Source organism: Myotis nattereri, assembly GCF_964212035.1.
Source record: "Myotis nattereri genome assembly, chromosome: 3".
Taxonomy (NCBI): domain Eukaryota; kingdom Metazoa; phylum Chordata; class Mammalia; order Chiroptera; family Vespertilionidae; genus Myotis; species Myotis nattereri.
This window is the reverse complement of record NC_138077.1, coordinates 189,168,911-189,187,058: the sequence shown is the minus strand read 5'-3', so window position 1 is coordinate 189,187,058 and position 18,148 is coordinate 189,168,911. Positions and strand designations below refer to the sequence as shown.

Genomic DNA, 18,148 nt, shown 5'->3' with positions numbered 1-18,148 from the left:
TTTCACTGCATTTCTGTGAATTTCACCACTCTTCATCCAATTCACCCATTTAATGATTATTCAAAACACTCAATAGATGGTGTCTCATTTGTCTTGAATGTCTGGTACCTAGCAGAGTATAGGCCTCCTGGAAATGTAATTACACCTCTGTGCTGCTGATTCTAAATGTACATCTCCAGCAGTGACCTCTGAACATCTCCACCGGGATGTCTTGAGGGTATTTCAATGTTGTTTGCCTCAAACCAGACTGATTATCTTCTCCTTTAAAAGAGAAATCAATAATAGGGTGGACACCAGAGTTATACAACCTGGCCATAACACTGTAAGGCACACAACTCCACTCCATGGGGCACCATTCATAATATAGCCTCTATAATATCACATTACATATTGTGCAACATGATGGCTCTGCTGCCTGGGCTGGCAACAGGCTCCAATACCTGTTAGCTCTGACCTGGGACAACTTATTTAAATTCTTTGGTCATCAGATGCCTCAGCTATAAAATACAAAGTATTCAATAAATGTTTGTTATTATCTTTAACCTCAAACCTGCTTCTCCTCCAGTTTCCTATGCCTCTGGTTAGCGACATCACTCTGTCACCAAGAATAAGACACCAAAAAATTAAACTAAACTTCCTCTTTCTTCTTACCCTAAATCCAATGAATCCCAAGGCCTATAGAAATATTCTTTCTTTCCTTCTTCCCATCCTGCTGTCAATGTCATATGACAGTCCTGAGACTTCTCTTGTCTGGACTATTGAAGTAGCCTTCCAATTGTTTTCTTTAGGTTCTGGTACTATAAAGATAAATAAAAGAGGTAAAATCCTTCCTAGACTACTGCTGAACAAATGAGGATAAAACAATGGCATTTTTGTAAAAATGGAGATAGAGATTTATACCAAGCCCTACAGAAGAATAAAGGAAGAAACCCCTCATTTCTGAAATTGTTACTGCTTTCTTTTTTTTTTTTTTTTAAATATATTTTTTTATTGATTTTTTACAGAGAGGAAGGGAGAAAGATAGAGAGTTAGAAACATCGATGAGAGAGAAACACAGATCAGCTGCCTCCTGCACATCTCCCACTGGGGATATGCCCGCAACCCAGGTACATGCCCTTGACCGGAATCGAACCTGGGACCCTTCAGTCCGCAGGCCGACGCTCTATCCACTGAGCCAAACCGGTTTCGGCTGTTACTGCTTTCTGAGGAAAGACTCCACAATCATTTAATTAAACAAAAAATATTTAACAGATTTCTCTTTTTAGAACTCTCTTCTACTGTTTAATTTTTTTTTTTATATATTCCCATGGGGATAGGTTGTTGCCATTTCCCTGGGCCATGGTAACTCTTTTGGTTCTTCTTTTTTTTTTTTTTTAAATATATTTTATCGATTTTTCACAGAGAGGAAGGGAGAGAGATAGAGAGCCAGAAACATCGATGAGAGAGAAACACCGATCAGCTGCCTCCCACACATCTCCCACCGGGGATATGCCCGCAACCCAGGCACATGCCCCCGACCGGAATCGAACCCGGGACCCCCCAGTCTGCAGACCGACGCCCCATCCACTGAGCCAAACCGGTTTCGGCACTCTTTTGGTTCTTAAATGAAGCAAGCCCAAGTGCCCAGTCCAGGACCTGGCACATGGGAGATACAATAAATGGTAATTTTCTTTTGGTTGAAGTAGGACAGTGTGTTGTTGGCTTAATCTGCTCAGACCATTAATCATCCATAGTTAAGCTCTGAAATCTAGGTCTCTCCTGCCTCCTCAAGAAGGAAATGAATAATGGCCAAATAACTGTTCAACCTCAGGCAGGGAAGGAAAAACATAAAAAAATCACTACTATTGCAAGGTAGGATGATAAATACTAAAAAAGAATTGAGATGCTCAGTCAGCATGACATAGCACTTCTCCATTTCCTACCCTGCTGTAAGGTCCAAAGGAATTGTGTGTGTGTGTGTGGGGGGGGGGGGTGGGTGGGGGGGTGGAGGCAGAGCTGGGGACATAACACTATTTATTAAATGCTCCTATTTTAACATCAGGTGCTCTATTGTCACCTGGGGGCATAGAGATGACAGGAAAATCAGTCTAGCAAGGAGAGGCAGACATGTAAACAAGTAAAACAGCTTAATTTTGTTTGGCTCTACAGGCTATTGTTTGGATACAAAGGCAAGAATGGTCAATACTGGGGATGAGCAAAATTCAGAACAACTTTAGAGGAATTCTGTGGATGAGCCAAGGCCATGAACCGTTTCAAGTAAGCAATGCTTCAGCTGCATCTTTAAAGACTTTAGGCCAACTCGGAGGGAACAGTTTCTGTGATAGCACAGGGACCTGGGCCAGGATCCCAAGGACACCGGGTAAGAAAAACCACAGAGCTGATGCTACTCCTGTCCCTGGCAGGGGATCCCAGAGTCAAAAGGCCAGAAAACACACACCTGGTAAGCCTACCACAAAAATGAAACCACTCCTCTTCCTAGGAAAAAAGTCTTATCTTCCTTCTAAGGACTTGCTCCTCATACACTGACAAGCAAAATTCCACCAGCCAGGTCTCCTGCCCCACCCCCGAAAAAAAGCTCACCTTTCACACAAGTCTGCTTTGCCTCCAGCTTATAAAAACAGCCAAGCAGAGCCAGTCCCCTAGCTAGTTCAGAGGACCTTCTTCTCCTCTGTGCTGCCTTCCTTGTGCTCTAGCTTAAGTTTAATAAAAATCTGTCTGGAAATTTCTCTGGGGGTTCCCCTTGATTTCTATCTTAGGGAACCCAAGAACCCTAACAGTGGTAACATTTCTTCATGCTTGAACAAAAACTTGAAGGCTTGAAACAGCCACACACTGTTCTGGGTGTTACAATCGAGACGCAAAAGTTATAGTAATAATAGATAACATTTCTAATGTGTAGTAAGAACTGGGTACTGTGCTAAAAAAACTACATAGATGATCTCAATAAAGAATAGAGTTCCCATTTTACAAGTAAGAAAAGTAAAGCTAAAGGATTAAGACTCGTGCCTAAAGGCCACACATAAAATGGCAGTGAGATGCTTGAATTCAGGAAATTGCCTCAGTTTTTTAAACCACAAATCAGAGGAGTGATACGGTCAGATTTCAAAAATATTCCCTCCAGCCCTAACCGGTTTGGCTCAGTGGATAGAGCGTCAGCCTGCGGACTCAAGGGTCCCGGGTTCGATTCCGGTCAAGGGCATGTACCTTGGTTGCGGGCACATTCCCAGTGGGGAGTGTGCAGGAGGCAGCTGATTGATGTTTCTAACTTTCTATCCCTCTCCCTTCCTCTCTGTAAAAAAATCAATAAAATATATTTAAAAAAAAATATTCCCTCCAGACGTGGTGGAAGGGATGGATGGAGATGGAAGCAGCAATCTTGTAATTAGAACACGAAGGGGGCTTAAGCACTGAGGGGTACCGAGGATCAACACTAAGGCAGAGGATGTGGGGGCCCGAGGGGAACATTTGGATAGCTCGCAGGGCTCGTAGCGGTTAAATGTGGTGCAGCAGCGAGACCCTCTACCCAGGTTTGGGTTTTGAGCGCAAGGCACGCTCCCCCTTACCTCCCCTCCCCCCACCCCTCACCCCCGTTCCCGAAGAAATCCCGGGTAACGGAGGCGTCTGGAGGCGATCCGGAGTGTGTGTGCCTCACTCCGACCCCAACCACGGGCGGCAGGTATGGGGGATTGGTACTTTGGGCACCGAGCCCGCCCCTAGGGAAAGCGCTGAGTCACTCCGGCTGGGAGCGTTGGATCCGGACTGGGCTCCGGCCAGATCCCCCTCCCCTCTCCCCCTCCCGCACCCCGACCCGCTCTGACTCTCGCGAGAACCATACCGGCTATAAAAGCAGCGCAGCGAGGCCGCGCGCGCTTTTCGTGCGTCTCCTTCCTGCTTGACTGGTTTTGCCATTTTTGCTTCAGTGCTGGTGAGTACGTGGGCCGCGCGGCCTCTGCAGGTGAAGCGCCCCGCATTCCGCAGGTCGCCTTTTATTCCCCTCCCAGCCGCCCCCCCACTCTCCGGGCTCCACTGGGGGTGCTGTGACTGGGGAGGTTTCCGGGCGCGGCCTGCCGCCCGAGAGTGGCCAGGCGGTTTGCGCAGCTTCGCGTGGACACACCTGTGGGTCCTGGGGGTTGGGTGAACCCCGAGGCTAACGCAGGCTCGAGTCCCCCTCCCATCCACCAGGGCACAGGGCACGGATTGGCTCGGAGGGGCGGGCTGGTGGTCCTGGCCCCTCGATTAGGGCGGTTCGAGAAGCTTCTGGAATGGACTCGGAAGCTGACCTGAGGGCACCCCTCTTTCAGGTGGTAGGTGTAAAATAGCTGGCCCCTGGCCTGGGCCGTTACTAGCTGTGAAGCTTCGGATATTACGGTTCCCTTCCCCGCCTTCCTTTTTCCATCTGCATAATGGGGGTGGTGGTGATCCCCGATGCCTCGGTGAAGACTTTTTTCTGCGGGCGCTTCCCGAAGTGCTGGGGTGGGAGTGATGGCGGGAGGGGCGGGGGGGTACCTTCAGTGCGGTTTGAGGGTGTGGTTTTTGGCTGCGAAGTTCTTGGGCTGATCTGACGAGTCCCACCCGGGCTGGAAGTCCAACGGGCTTTTCCCGATTGGTCCGGCTTTAGGGGGCGCCGCCTGGAAAAGCAGGTTCGGACGAGGCCACTTACGTTAGGGTCACACTCTGTATTTGGTCGCCAAGCTGCAACGTCCCTTACCGTTTTTTGTTTTTTGAAATTGTTGTTATTAAAGGTATTAGGCAGTAAAACGTTTGAGATAATCAATGCTCACAACGTTTTTTTCGGCTGGGATAGTATGACCCCAAACCGCTGGTGCTAGAAAATGAGCTTCTTGAGGCTTTCAAACCCATGGCTTACCCGCATCTCATTCTTAACTCCTTGGAGTTGACCTGGGTGAGTCCAGTGCAACATTCCTGTTTAGCAATAGATTGGCTCTTGTACTTATTGCCCCAGGATCTTGACCCTGCGGTCAGAAACCCATTTTGGAAAGGACTTGTAGGGCTTAAACACAAATACCTAAAGTTTTGAGATTGAGCAGATGCCAGAATTCTGGTCTTGCCTCTTAAAAGGCTGGATGGGCTTTAGGGTATGTGTTCTTGGCAAACTACCACGTGTGCTTGAATATCAAGTGTGCTTCCCACGCTATGAATACAGTGGAGGCGCAGCCCAGGGAAAGGGCAGTATTGCCCGCTTTTGGGAGTCAGGCACTCTGGCGTTGTGTGTTTGGGTTCAGGTTTGAGAGTCTCCAATCCCCCACCCCTCTCTGCTTCTGTATGATGAAATTATAGAGGAAAATGCCATTGCACAAATGATGGTTCAGAAAAAGTTAATGGAGGTTACTTCAATTATTAAAGAAATTGCTGTTTTTAAATGAAAACAAAAGTTGATATTCAGAGATGTGTAATATCTGGTTTTCTTTCAAAAACTGGAAAGCTTCTTACTAATCTATGGACGTTAACGTAGGTGACAGGGGAAGGTTTAACTTGTGGGCACACGGTGCAATATATAAAGATTTTGTAACAGAAACCCACACCTGAAACCTATGTGACCATGCTGACCAATGTCACCCCAGTAAAATTAATTTTTAAAAAAGTTAATGTAGCCCTAGCTCAGTGATGGCGAACCTTTTGAGCTCGCGTGTCAGCATTTTGAAAAACCCTAACTTAACTCTGGTGCCATGTCACATATAGAAATTTTTTGATATTGGCAACCATAGTAAAACAAAGACTTATATTTTTGATATTTATTTTATATATTTAAATGCCATTTAACAAGGAAAAATCAATCAAAAAAAGAGTTCACATGTCACCTCTGACACGCGTGTCATAGGTTCACCATCACTGCCCTAGCTGGTTTGGCTCAGTGGATAGAGCGTAGGCCTGCGGACTGAAGAGTCCCGGATTCGATTCCGGTCAAAGGCATGTATCTTGGTTGCAGGCACATCCCCAGTAGGGAGTATGCAGGAGGCAGCTGATTGATGTTTCTAAATCTCTATCCCTCTCCCTTCCTCTCTGTAAAAAATCAATAAAGTACGTTTTAAAAAAAAGTTAATGTAAAAACAAAACAAGAAATACAATAAAAAACTTAATGTATATATTCAGGGCCACCAGGTAAATGCTTTATTGTACTACAGTTAAGTCTACAGTTAAGTTGATGGAGGGTACTGGTTATCTAGAAAAAGAAGACTTGTTTCAAGTTCATTTCCTCTTTTATCCTTTCCAGCTGATAGCAGGATGTCTTCAGGAAATGCTAAAATCGGCCACCCTGCCCCCAACTTCAAAGCCACAGCTGTTATGCCTGATGGTCAGTTCAAAGATATCAGCCTATCTGACTACAGAGGTAAGCCTATTACATTAGGTTCATTGAAATGCAATTATTCTGCTATCTAGAGATGGCTTGTTTGATTTTTGTATTTCTGTATTTTTGATTGTAAAATAATTTATGTCTCCTAGATCAAGGTGTTCAGGGTGGTAGGCTGTTGCCTTTAGGTTGAAATGACATGGTGATTATCGATATTTTGGAGAAAGCACATGCTTCATTTTGCCTAAACTAATATATTAGCTCATTTATCTTCTCAGCACTCCTCAATTGTATTATTGGAGACAATCTGATTATCTCAGTCTTACTATTTCATTATAAGAAGTCTTCAACAATTTAAAATCTCAGAGCTCATATTTGGAGCTGTGACACTGCTTGTTCAGTTTATGAAATATGTGTCATAGCTACTGTATTAGTAGAGGGTTTAGGCACATTCACTTGACTGTTTTGCCCCCAAGGGAGAGTTGATGTCATGGTTGGAATAGCTCTTTTCTGTTAGAGGTTCATGCAGACACTTGTCAAGTTCTAATAAGGTTCTCTTTTACCTCACAGTTGGGAGCAGCTGGGACAATTGAACGCAAACCTCAAACTCCTCTGGGAAGTATAGGTGTGAGAGGCTACCTGGCCTTTGAAGAGCTATTCAGTTGGTAATCTGAGTGACTTCAGTAAAAGTCCAACTGGAAGTCCTGTTAACTACCAGGATTTTTGGAATGTTTGCCATATAAAATTTTTCTTATCAGGCTGATTAGGAACATATTTGTGGTGATTCAGGCGATCACTTAAACCTTACCCACTCCATTACTGTGGTTCATTGTCAAAGAAGTGCAAAGGCTCTGACTTCTTGTTGGTCTCTTACTACCCTGCAGCAGAGAATTCAGCATTTCAGCTTCTTACTGGGCACTGAGTGTAAGCATTGGCATTGGACTATCCAGTAGTAACTGCATTCTTGTTTTTGCTTTTCTTCATTGGAGAACTTGTTATCTGTGCTAATTTTTTTAAAAATATATTTTGTTGATTTTTTACAGAGAGGAAGGGAGAGGGATAGAGAGTTAGAAACACCAATGAGAGAGAAACATCGATCAGCTGCCTCCTGTACACCTCCTACTGGGGATGTGCCCGCAACCAAGGTACATGCCCTTGACCGGAATTGAACCTGGGACCTTTCAGTCTGCAGGCTGACGCTCTATCCACCGAGCCAAACCGGTTAGGGCCTGTGCTAATTTTAACTAACCAGAGAAGAAAAAAATTAGACTGAACAGCCTGGCCGGTATTGCTCAGTGGTTGAGTGTCCACCTAAGAAAAGGTTCGATTCCTGGTCAGGGCACATGCCCAGTTTGTGAACTTGATCCCCAGAAGGGTACGTGCAGGAGGTAACCAATCAGTGATTCTCTCTCTCCATCATTGATGCTTTTGTCTCTCTCTTCCTCTCCCTTCCTCTCTGAAATCAATAAAAATATATTTTAAAAAAATTTAGTTCTGTATTTGGCAGCTAATATGGAGACAGAAAAATAAAGCATGGACTGGGAAGGAACTTTTCCATGCAAGTCCTCCTGCAAGAGGTTCTGAAAGTGGCTGCCAGGAGACATTTATTTTGAGCATCTTGACATCTAGCAATTGTGTCTGGCATCAACTTAAAAAGGCCTCTTTTTCTGTTGGAATATGTGTTTTCTTGTCTGTTCTCTATAAAGCATGGATGTCTGTTTCAAAGGCTAACTTGGGGTTCTTTTTTTCTTTTTTCCAGGAAAATATGTGGTGTTCTTTTTTTACCCTCTTGACTTTACCTTTGTGTGCCCCACGGAGATCATTGCTTTCAGTGATAGGGCAGAAGAATTTAAGAAAATCAACTGCCAAGTGATTGGTGCTTCTGTGGATTCTCACTTCTGTCACCTGGCATGGTAAATCCGTTGGTCCATTTGACATATGGACTTTTTAACTAAGCAGGAACTGAGATTAGGAGGCTTTGGCAATAGACTTTCTCAAGTATTGGCTTCTGGCTCCTCATGGAAGGAGTGCAAAGGCCCTGGCTTCCTCTTGTTGCTTTCTTATTACTTGGCAGCAGAGGAGAAGCAACTTGGGTTGCAGCTGAGTATACCCTGGTGACCTTAACTATCCTTAGCCATTCAGTTTACTGCTGGAAAAGTTTGAAGTTTCTGGGAAGTAGGTTAGAAATGTTGGAAAGGGGGGGTGTGTAGATACAGTTAATGTATTTGCTACACAAGAGTTTGCGTGAATGTGATTTATATGTGTGCCCTTTGCTGTAGGATCAACACACCCAAGAAACAAGGAGGACTGGGTCCCATGAACATTCCTTTGGTGTCAGACCCCAAGCGCACCATTGCTCAGGACTACGGAGTCTTAAAGGCTGATGAAGGCATCTCATTCAGGTATATACTTGGGGGCGGGGAGGGTGTTGCTGACATTTATTGTAATAGATATGATTGACTGAGGCCCTTTTATTTGGAGAAAGCTAGAGCCCTGATCTGTACAGACTCCTTTCTCATTTCATTTTTTAAATCAGTTTTATTAAGAAATAATTGATATATCACCCTAGCTAGTTTGGCTCAGTGGATAGAATGTCAGTCTGCAGACTTAAGGGTCTCAGATTTGATTTCCAGTCAAGGGCACCTACCTTGGTTGCAGGCTCAATCCCTGGCCCTGGTCGGGGCATATATGTTAGGCAACCAACCCATGTCACTTCGATGTTTCTCTTTGTCTTTTCCTCTCCCTTCCACTCTAAAATCAGTGGAAAGATATCCTCAGATGAGGATCAACAAAAAAATAAAATGAAATAATTGATATACATCACTGTATTAAATTTAAGGTGTACAGTGTGATGGTCTCATTTAAAAAATATATTTATTTTTATTGATTTCAGAGAGGAAGAGAGAGATTGAAACATCAATGATGAGAATCACTGATGGGCTGCCTTCTGCATGCCCCCCATGGGGGATTGAGCCCAAACCCGGGCATGTGCCCTAACTGGGAATTGAACTGTGACCTCCTGGTTCATAGGTCGGCACTCAACCACTGAGCCATGCTGGCCAGGGATTGGTCTCATTCTTTATGCAAGGGCATCCTCAATAAGGGCAAGGCCTGTGCATGTCTGGGAGACCAGCCCATTTCCATTGCTTCTCTATTCTTTTTTTTTTTTAAATATATTTTATTGATTTTTTTCAGAGAGAAAGGGAGAGAGATAGAGAGTTAAGAAACATCAATCAGCTGCCTCCTGCACATCTCCCACTAGGGATGTGCCCGCAACCCAGGTACATGCCCTTGAACGGAATTGAACCTGGGACCTTTCAGTCCGCAGGCTGACGCTCTATCCACTGAGCCAAACCGGTTTCGGCCTGCTTGTCTATTCTAATAAACCAGTTTTTAATTCTTTTTTAAAATATATTTTATTGATTTTTTTTTACAGAGAGGAAGGGAGAGGAATAGAGAGTTAGAAACATCGATGAGAGAGAAACATCGATGAGCTGCCTCCTGCACACCCCCTACTGGGGGTGTGCCCGCAACCAAGGTACATGCCCTTGACAGGAATCGAACCTGGGACCTTTAAGTTGGCAGGCCAACGTTCTATCCACTGAGCCAAACTGGTTAGGGCAAACCAGTTTTTTTTATTTTTTTATTTTATTGATTTTTTACAGAGAGGAAGAGAGAGAGATAGAGAGTTAGAAACATCGATGAGAGAGAAACATCAATCAGCTGCCTCCTGCACATCCCCCACTGGGGAAGTGCCCACAACCCAGGTACATGCCCTTGACCGGAATTGAACCCGGGACCTTTCAGTCCGCAGGCGGACGCTCTATCCACTGAGCCAAACCGGTTTCGGCCAGTTTTTAATTTTTAGAAATTTATTGATTAATTTTAGAGAGAGAGGAAGGAGAGAGAAACATCAATTTATTGTTCCACTTATTTATGCATTTATTGGTTGCTTTTTGTATGTGCCCTGACTAGGAATCAAACCCGTAATTTTGGCGTATCAGGACAACACTAAGCTACTGAGTTACCCAGCCAGGGATGCCTAACAAACCAGTTGTTAAATCTGTACTGCCTCTTTCTCAAACCTTCAATCTTTTCTTCCCAGGGGCCTCTTTATCATTGATGACAAAGGTATCCTTCGCCAGATCACTGTGAATGACCTTCCTGTTGGCCGGTCTGTGGATGAGACTCTGAGACTAGTTCAGGCTTTCCAGTTCACTGACAAACATGGGGAAGGTAATTCAGTCTGTTTGGTGACAAGACAACAAAATGGTGGATGGATGGGAAAGATGTGGTAGGAACAAAGTCTACCAAACAAGGAGAGTGATTATGTTTCTTTAGGAAATTGAAGTTTCTGGATTATAGTGCGTTGTGGGGGTGGGGCAATAGAAAAGCTTGGGGAGAAGACTATAAAGCAGCGGTTCTCAACCTGTGGGTTGCGACCTCTTTGGGGATCGAATGACCCTTTCACAGGGGTCACCTAAGACCATCGGCAAACACATATAATTACATGTTGTTTTTGTGATTAATCACTATGCTTTAATTATGTTCAATTTGTAACAATGAAAATATATCCTGCATATCAGATATTTATATTACAATTCATAACAGTAGCAAAATTACAGTTATGAAGTAGCAATGAAAATAATTTTATGGTTGGGGGTCACCACAACATGAGGAACTGTATTAAAGGGTCGCAGCATTAGGAAGGTTGAGAACCACTGCTATAAAAAATTTTTTTTCTTATTGATTTCAGAGAGGAATGGAGAGGGAGACAGACATAGAAACATCAATGATGAGAGAATCATTGATTGGCTGCCTTCTGCACGCCCCCTACTGTGGCTTGAGCCTGCAACCCAGGCATGTGCCCTTGACCCTTCACAGCCCATAGTCTGATGCTCTATCCATTGAGCTAAACTGGCTAGGGCTATATAGGCTTTTTTTAAAAAAAAAAAATATATATATATATGTATATATCTATATACATTTTATTGATTTTTATTTTATTTTATTTTTTTTTATAGAGAGGAAGGGTGAGGGATAGAAAGTCAGAAACATCGATGAGAGAGAAACATCGATCAGCTGGCTCCTGCACACTCCCTACTGGGGATGTGCCCGCAACCAAGGTACATGCCCTTGACTGGAATTGAACCTGGGACCCTTCAGTCTGCAGGCTGACCCTCTATCCACTGAGCCAACGCGGTTAGGGCTATAAAGGGTTTTTATTCCAACTGTATAGGAATAACCAGCTAAGGCTTATTGTTATTATTTTAAAAATATATTATTATTGATTTTAGAGAGAGGAAGGGGAAGAGAGAAACATCAGTGAAGGAGACACATCTGTTGGCTGCCTCCTGCACAACCCCTACTGGGGATAGAGCCTGCAATGTGGGCATGTGCCCTGACGGAACCCAACCAGCATCCTCTTGGTGCATGGGATAATGCTCAACCAGTTGAGCCACACCGGTTAGGGCTGTTTTATTTGGGTTTTAAAAATAAAGGTAATAGCTCAGCTGGTGTGGTTCAGTGGTTGAGCATGGACCTATGAACCAGGGGCTCAAGTTTGATTCCCGGTCAGGCATATGCCTGGGGTTGAGGGCTCAATTCCCAGTGTGGGGCATGCAGGAGGCAGCCGGTCAATGATTCCCTCTCATCACTGATGTTTCTATCTCTCCCCCTCTCCTTTCCTCTCTGAAATCAATTAAAAATAAATAAATAAAAGTACTATGTGAACAGTTTTGACATTTGGAAAATAAAATAGGACTAAGACAACTTAACCAAAAACAATAGGCAGATAGAACTAATACATTTTTATGATTTAAGAATATATTTGAGCCCAACTGGTATGGCTCAGTGGTTGAGTGTTGACCTTTGAGCCAGGAGGTCACAGTTTGATTTCTGGTCAGGGCAAGTTCCCAAGTTGCAATCCCAACTTGCTGTTCCATCCCCAGTGGAGGGCATGCAGAATGCAGTCAGTCAATGTTTCTCTTTTATCATTGAAATTTCTGTCTCTCTCCCTGTCCAGTCTTCTCTGAAATCAATAAAAATATATTCTAAAATATATATTTTTTCAAACTTCCTTGTTTTATTTTTAGCATTTAAAAAATATGTGGTAAAATATACATAGCAAATTTTTTTTAAAGTATATATATTTTATTGATTTTTTACAGACAGGAAGGGAGAGGGATAGAGAGTTAGAAACATCGATCAGCTGCCTACTGCACACCTCCTACTAGGAATGTGCCCGCAATCAAGGTACATGCCCTTGACCAGAATCGAACCTGGGACCTTTCAGTCTGCAGGCTGACGCTCTAGCCACTGAGCCAAACCGGTTAGGGCAGTGATGGCGAACCTATGACACGCATGTCAGACGTGACACGCGAACTCATTTTTTTGGTTGATTTTTCTTTGTTAAATAGCATTTAAATATATAAAATATCAAAAATATAAGTGTTTTACTATGGTTGCAAATACCAAAAATTTCTATATGTGACACGGCACCAGAGTTAAGCTAGGGTTTTTCAAAATGCTGACACGCCGAGCTCAAAAGGTTTGCCATCACTGGGTTAGGGCATACATAGCAAATTTACCATCTTAGCCATTTTCAAGTGTACAATCCAGTGACATTTAAAAAAAAAATTTTTTTTAAGGAGAGGTTAGGCCTAGAGGGTTTCAAGTGAAATATCAAGGTTCTTAATTTAGAAGTTTCAGGATCAAAGATAATGTGTTTGTGAGTGTAACTTTGTAAAGTCTAAGCATAACTGAGCAGATTCAACATAAGGTTTTTAATCCAGCATTTGCCAAGAGTGTAGGCCTTTTTTTATGGCTCCAGCACTAGTACTTCTTTCCTTAAATATTCTCATTGCAAGTACTGAACTATTTGATCCCATCTTTTGAGTTTGTAAGGCTATAGCTTTTTTTACTCCCAACCCAACTCTTCCTCCCCTCCCCCATGCAATTGTTGCTGGAATGAAACAACCATATCCCAACTAAGAGTTAATTAGTTTTGCCCTGAGTACTTTGGCTCAGTGGATAGAGCGTCGGCCTGTGGACTTAAGGGTCCCAGGTTCGATTCCAGTCAAGGACACCAAAAAAAAAAAAAGAGTTAGTTAGTTTTAAGGACTCAGTTCCTGAGGCTGCAGATAGAAGAGGATCTTTTTTTTTTTTTTTTAATATATTTTATTGATTTTTTACAGAGAGGAAGGGAGAGAGATAGAGAGTTAGAAACATCGATGAGAGAGAAACATCGATCAGCTGCCTCCTGCACATCCCCCACTGGGGATATGCCTGCAACCCAGGTACATGCCCTTGACCGGAATCGAACCCGGGACCCTTCAGTCCGCAGGCCGACGCTCTATCCACTGAGCCAAACTGGTTTCGGCGGTAGAAGAGGATCTTGACCGGCCACCCCCCCCCCCCCCCCCAAACTTAATGTAATTGAGAACAAAATAGTTGTGATTAAGTGCTACTGATAGATCAAGTGCACAGGTGGGCTTGGACAAAGTTCTTGTCTTATTTCATTTTCTCTAGAAGTTAAGTATTTCAAACTAGCTTTCTAAGGCCAATTCAACTCTGATATTGTGACTTAAAGAAGATGGAAGTTGTTAGTCTGGATTAATGTCCTCATTTTGGGGGACCCAAAAATGAAACTTGGCTGTAGTGGAAGGCTAATAGGGATCAGTGAACACTGATACCAGAAGGCACCATTTACAGAAGCTCCCTTGGGAGTTGATTGAAAGAGCAGACAGCTCCTGATACTGCCTCCTGGTGTGGGGTATGAGGTTCAGCACAAAGACTAGAGTGGCAAAATTAGCTGCAGAGAACAAAGCAGTATGAAAGCAAAGACCAGGCTATAGGCAGACAAAAGTTTGGCAGTAGGTGCTAATAAGCAGCCAAAAAGATTGTTTTGTATAGAAGAAAACATAAAGCTTTAGAACAACCCAATTATAACACAGAGAGGAAGAATAATGAACCAGGATAAAGAGACCTTGCCAACTTAATCTCCTTGGCCCTAATGTCATGGCACTTAAGACCACACCAGTATTTAGAAAGATCCACACTTAGATGTTTCACTCAAATTCAAGTGTTGGTTTTTAAAAAATATATTTTTATTGATTTCAGAGAGGAAGGGAGGAGTGTGATAGAAACATCAAGGATGAGAGAGAATCATTGATCGGCTGTCTTTTGCACGCCCCCTACTGGGGACCAAGCCTGCAACCTGGGCATGTGCCCTTGACTGGAATCGAACCTGGGACTCTTCAGTCCGTAGGCTGACACTCTATCCACTGAGCCAAACCAGCTGGGGCTGTTTTTACAATATTATTAACTATACTAGAGGCCCGGTGCACGGATTTGTGCACTGGTGGGGTCCCTCAGCCTGGCCTGCGGGGATCAGGCCTGAAGTTGGTTGATTCTTATATGTGCCCTGACGGGGGTTGGAAAACAGGGGCTTGAACCCACAACCGTGGCATATCAGGGGGATATGCCTCTCATGCTCTCACAAGTGGCAAGATTTCATTCTTTTTTATGGCCAATATTCCATTGTAGATATGTACCTCAACTTTTTTTGTCCACTCATGTATTGATGTTTTGCTCATTTTTGAATTTTTTTTTGTGTGTGGTTGAATTGCAGGAATTCTTTTTGCATTTTGGATATTAATCCCTTATCAGATATATAATTCATAAATATTTTCTCCCATTCTGTGGGTTGCCTTCACTCTCTTTATAATGTTCTAAAAGTTGTTAATTTGGATCAAGTCCAACTTACCTGTTTTTTTATTGTTGCTTGTGCTTTTAGCATCATATCTAAGAATACATTTCCAAATCCAAGGTCATGAAGTTTATGCAGAAAGCATAGCCTTCAACATTTCCCTGCCATCCTGAACTAGCAGTGCTCCTTACGCTAACCTGTGGAAAGTGAGGCAAGGGATTAATCCTGATTTTCCACTTTGAAGAGTTTATGATTTTAGCCCTTATATTTACTTCATTAATCCATTTTTTAAAAATTGATTTCTAGACAGGGGAGAGAGAGAAATGTTGATCTGTAGTCCCACTTATTTATGAATTCATTGGTTGGTTCTTTAAAAAAAGTTTTTACTTTTTTATATATATACTAGAGGCCCGGTGCACAAAAATTCATGCACTCGGGGGAGGGGGGGTCCCTCAGCCCGGCCTATGCCCTCTTGCAGTCTGGGACCCCTCAGAGGATGTCCACTTGCTGGCTTAGGCCCGCTCCCTGGGGGATTGGGCCCAAGCTGGCAGTCAGACATCCCTCTGGCAGCCCGACAGCCCTCGGGGGATGTCCATTTACCAGCAGGGAGCAGACCTAAGCTGCAGTCGGACATCGTTAGCACTGCTGAGGAGGCGGGAGAGGCTCCCACCACCACCACTGTGCTGGCAGCCATCAGCCTGGCTTGTGGCTGAGCAGAGCTCCCCCTGTGGGAGTACACTGACCACCAGGGGACAGCTCCTGCATTGAGCGTCTGCCCCCTGGTGGTCAGTGCATGTCATAGTGACCAGTCATTCCCAGTCGTTCTGCTGTTAGGGTCAATTTGCATATTACCCTTTTATTATATAGGATTTAAATATATATATTTCAGAGGGGAAGGAAGTAATATGTTTTTATTTCAAGGGAGGAAGGGATAGGAAGATAGAAACATCAATGAAAATCATCCATTGGCTGTCTCCTGCACGTCCCCTACTGGGGATAAAGCCCACAACCTGCACATGTACTCTGGCAGTGGAACTGTGACCTGGTTCATAGGTTGACACTGAACCACTGAGCCACACCGGCCGGGCCATTGATCCATTTTTGAGTTATTTTTTTTAAAATTTGGAGTCTACTGTTACTCTTTTGCACGTGGAAATCAGCTGTCCCAGCACCTTTTTGTTTTTTTAAAATATATCTTTATTGATTTTAGAGAGGAAGGGAGAGGGAAAGAGTGATAGAAACATCAATGATGAGAGAGAATCACTGATTGGCTGCCTCCTGCACATTCCCCACTGGGGATCAAGCCTGAAACCCAGGTATGTGCCCTTGACCAGAATCGAACCTGCAACCCTTCAGTCTGCAGGCTGATGCTCTTTCCACTTAGCCAAACCAGTTAGGGCAGCACCACTTTTTTTTTTTTTTTTAATATATTTTATTGATTTTTTACAGAGGAAGGGAGAGAGAGAGTTAGAAACATCGATGAGAGAGAAACATCGATCAGCTGCCTCCTGCACATCTACTGGGGATGTGCCTGCAACCCAGGTACATGCCCTTGACCGGAATCGAACCCGGGACCCTTCAGTCCGCAGGCCGACGCTCTATCCACTGAGCCAAACCAGTTCGGCCAGCACCACTTTTTTTAAGAGCAGCATTTAAGCTTATTTTTTAAAAGATGCATTTGAAGCATACATAAAATGACAGAGAACATGAGTACCCCTTTATCTACTATCTACTGTTAACAAATCTTGCCTCATATGTTTTAGGTTTTTTTGAACAAAGCCTACAGCTGAAACTATTGCTTTTTAAAAAATGAATGTCAGGTGCTGAATGAATAAACTAGGTATAATAGTAATGGGGCTATAGAGAGGATTAAATTGCATGTTTGTTGTTAGCCTTGCACTAAAAGGCTTTTATACTTATGATCTTAGACCAGCCGTGGGCAAACTACGGCCCGCGGCCGGATCCGGCCAGTTTGAAATGAATAAAACTATTGAAAAAAAAGACAGTACCCTTTTATGTAATGGTGTTTACTTTGAATTTATATTAGTTCACACGAACACTCCATCCATGCTTTTGTTCCGGCCCTCTGGTCCAGTTTAAGAACCCATTGTGGCCCTCGAGTCAAAAAGTTTGCCCACCCCTGTTTTAGACTGTAGGTTAGGCTTCCTGGTGCTTATTACAGGCTCTTTAGGGCTCAGATTTAGTTTTGAGGAATCCATTTGTTCATGAGAGCTCACCACTGAGCAAATTACTAATTAGTGGTAACTTTCTCTTGCAGTGTGCCCAGCTGGCTGGAAACCTGGCAGTGATACCATCAAGCCTGATGTCCAGAAGAGCAAAGAATATTTCTCTAAGCAGAAGTGAGCACTGGGTCATTATAGGGTCATGCGGCAATGTACAGCCATGAGAACAGAACCTCTCTTTTACTATTGTCATACTTAAAACAAGATCTTAGACTTAGCCCAGATGTGGCCTTTCCTGTAGGTTTTGTGGAGGGTCAGCCATAGTTCCTCTGGAGGAAATTTTCTAATGTAAACAGTAGTGGGACATCACCTTTGATCTTTTGTGGTTTCTATTAAACTTGAACTGAGACCTGTTGTTTCTTCATTTTATTTTATTATTTTTTAAAATTTTGTTTTATTGCTTAAAGTATTACAAAGAGTGGTACATATGTCTCCTTTTTTCTTTTTTTCCCACTTGACCTTCCCCTGGCCTCCCCTACCCCCGTTTCTCCATTGTAGGGGCATTAGCCTTAGATTTATTCTTTGCTTTCCTTACGGGAAAATAAGTGAGAGCTGCTTCAGAAACAGGAAATTATAGAGGGGAAATGCAAGACACAGGGAATGGAATTGAACCAAGGTGTTAACTTTATTTATTTTATTTTAATATATTTAATTGATTTTTTACAGAGAGGAAGGGAGAGGGATAGAGAGTTAAAAACACCGACCAGCTGACCCCTGCACACCTCCCACTGGGGATGTGCCCGCAACCAAGGCACATGCCCTGACCGGAATCGAACCTGGGACCCCTCAGTCCGCAGGCCGACACTCCATCCACTGAACTAAACCGGTCAGGGCAACTTTATATTTTTTTAAATTTTTTTATTTATTTCAGAGAGAGGTATAGAA

The 18,148-nt window shown here is 43.5% G+C and overlaps 1 protein-coding gene across 2 annotated transcripts; it reads left to right on the top strand.

Moving 5' to 3' along the window:
* Positions 1 to 3,341: 3,341 nt before the first annotated feature.
* PRDX1 (peroxiredoxin 1) lies at positions 3,342 to 17,612 on the top strand. Of its 2 annotated transcripts, none has more exons than XM_081085845.1 (6): positions 3,342 to 3,925; positions 6,233 to 6,349; positions 8,070 to 8,223; positions 8,590 to 8,712; positions 10,416 to 10,546; positions 17,299 to 17,612. In XM_081085845.1, exons 2-6 carry the CDS (start codon positions 6,244 to 6,246, stop codon positions 17,382 to 17,384), a joined length of 600 nt encoding a protein of 199 aa, XP_080941971.1. In that variant the 5' UTR covers positions 3,342 to 3,925; positions 6,233 to 6,243; the 3' UTR covers positions 17,385 to 17,612. The 2 variants fall into 2 exon arrangements, with proteins under 2 accessions (XP_080941971.1, XP_080941972.1); XM_081085846.1 differs by having other exon boundaries at positions 3,925 to 3,955.
* Positions 17,613 to 18,148: the final 536 nt, after the last annotated feature.

Bases quoted from the DNA above. Each gene is read 5' to 3' on its own strand.
- PRDX1 (XM_081085845.1), top strand. From the start codon at position 6,244: ATGTCTTCAGGAAATGCTAAAATCGGCCACCCTGCCCCCAACTTCAAA. The intron at 6,350-8,069 runs GTAAGCCTATTA...TCTTTTTTCCAG, and splicing joins CAGCCTATCTGACTACAGAG to GAAAATATGTGGTGTTCTTT. The intron at 8,224-8,589 runs GTAAATCCGTTG...CCTTTGCTGTAG, and splicing joins CACTTCTGTCACCTGGCATG to GATCAACACACCCAAGAAAC.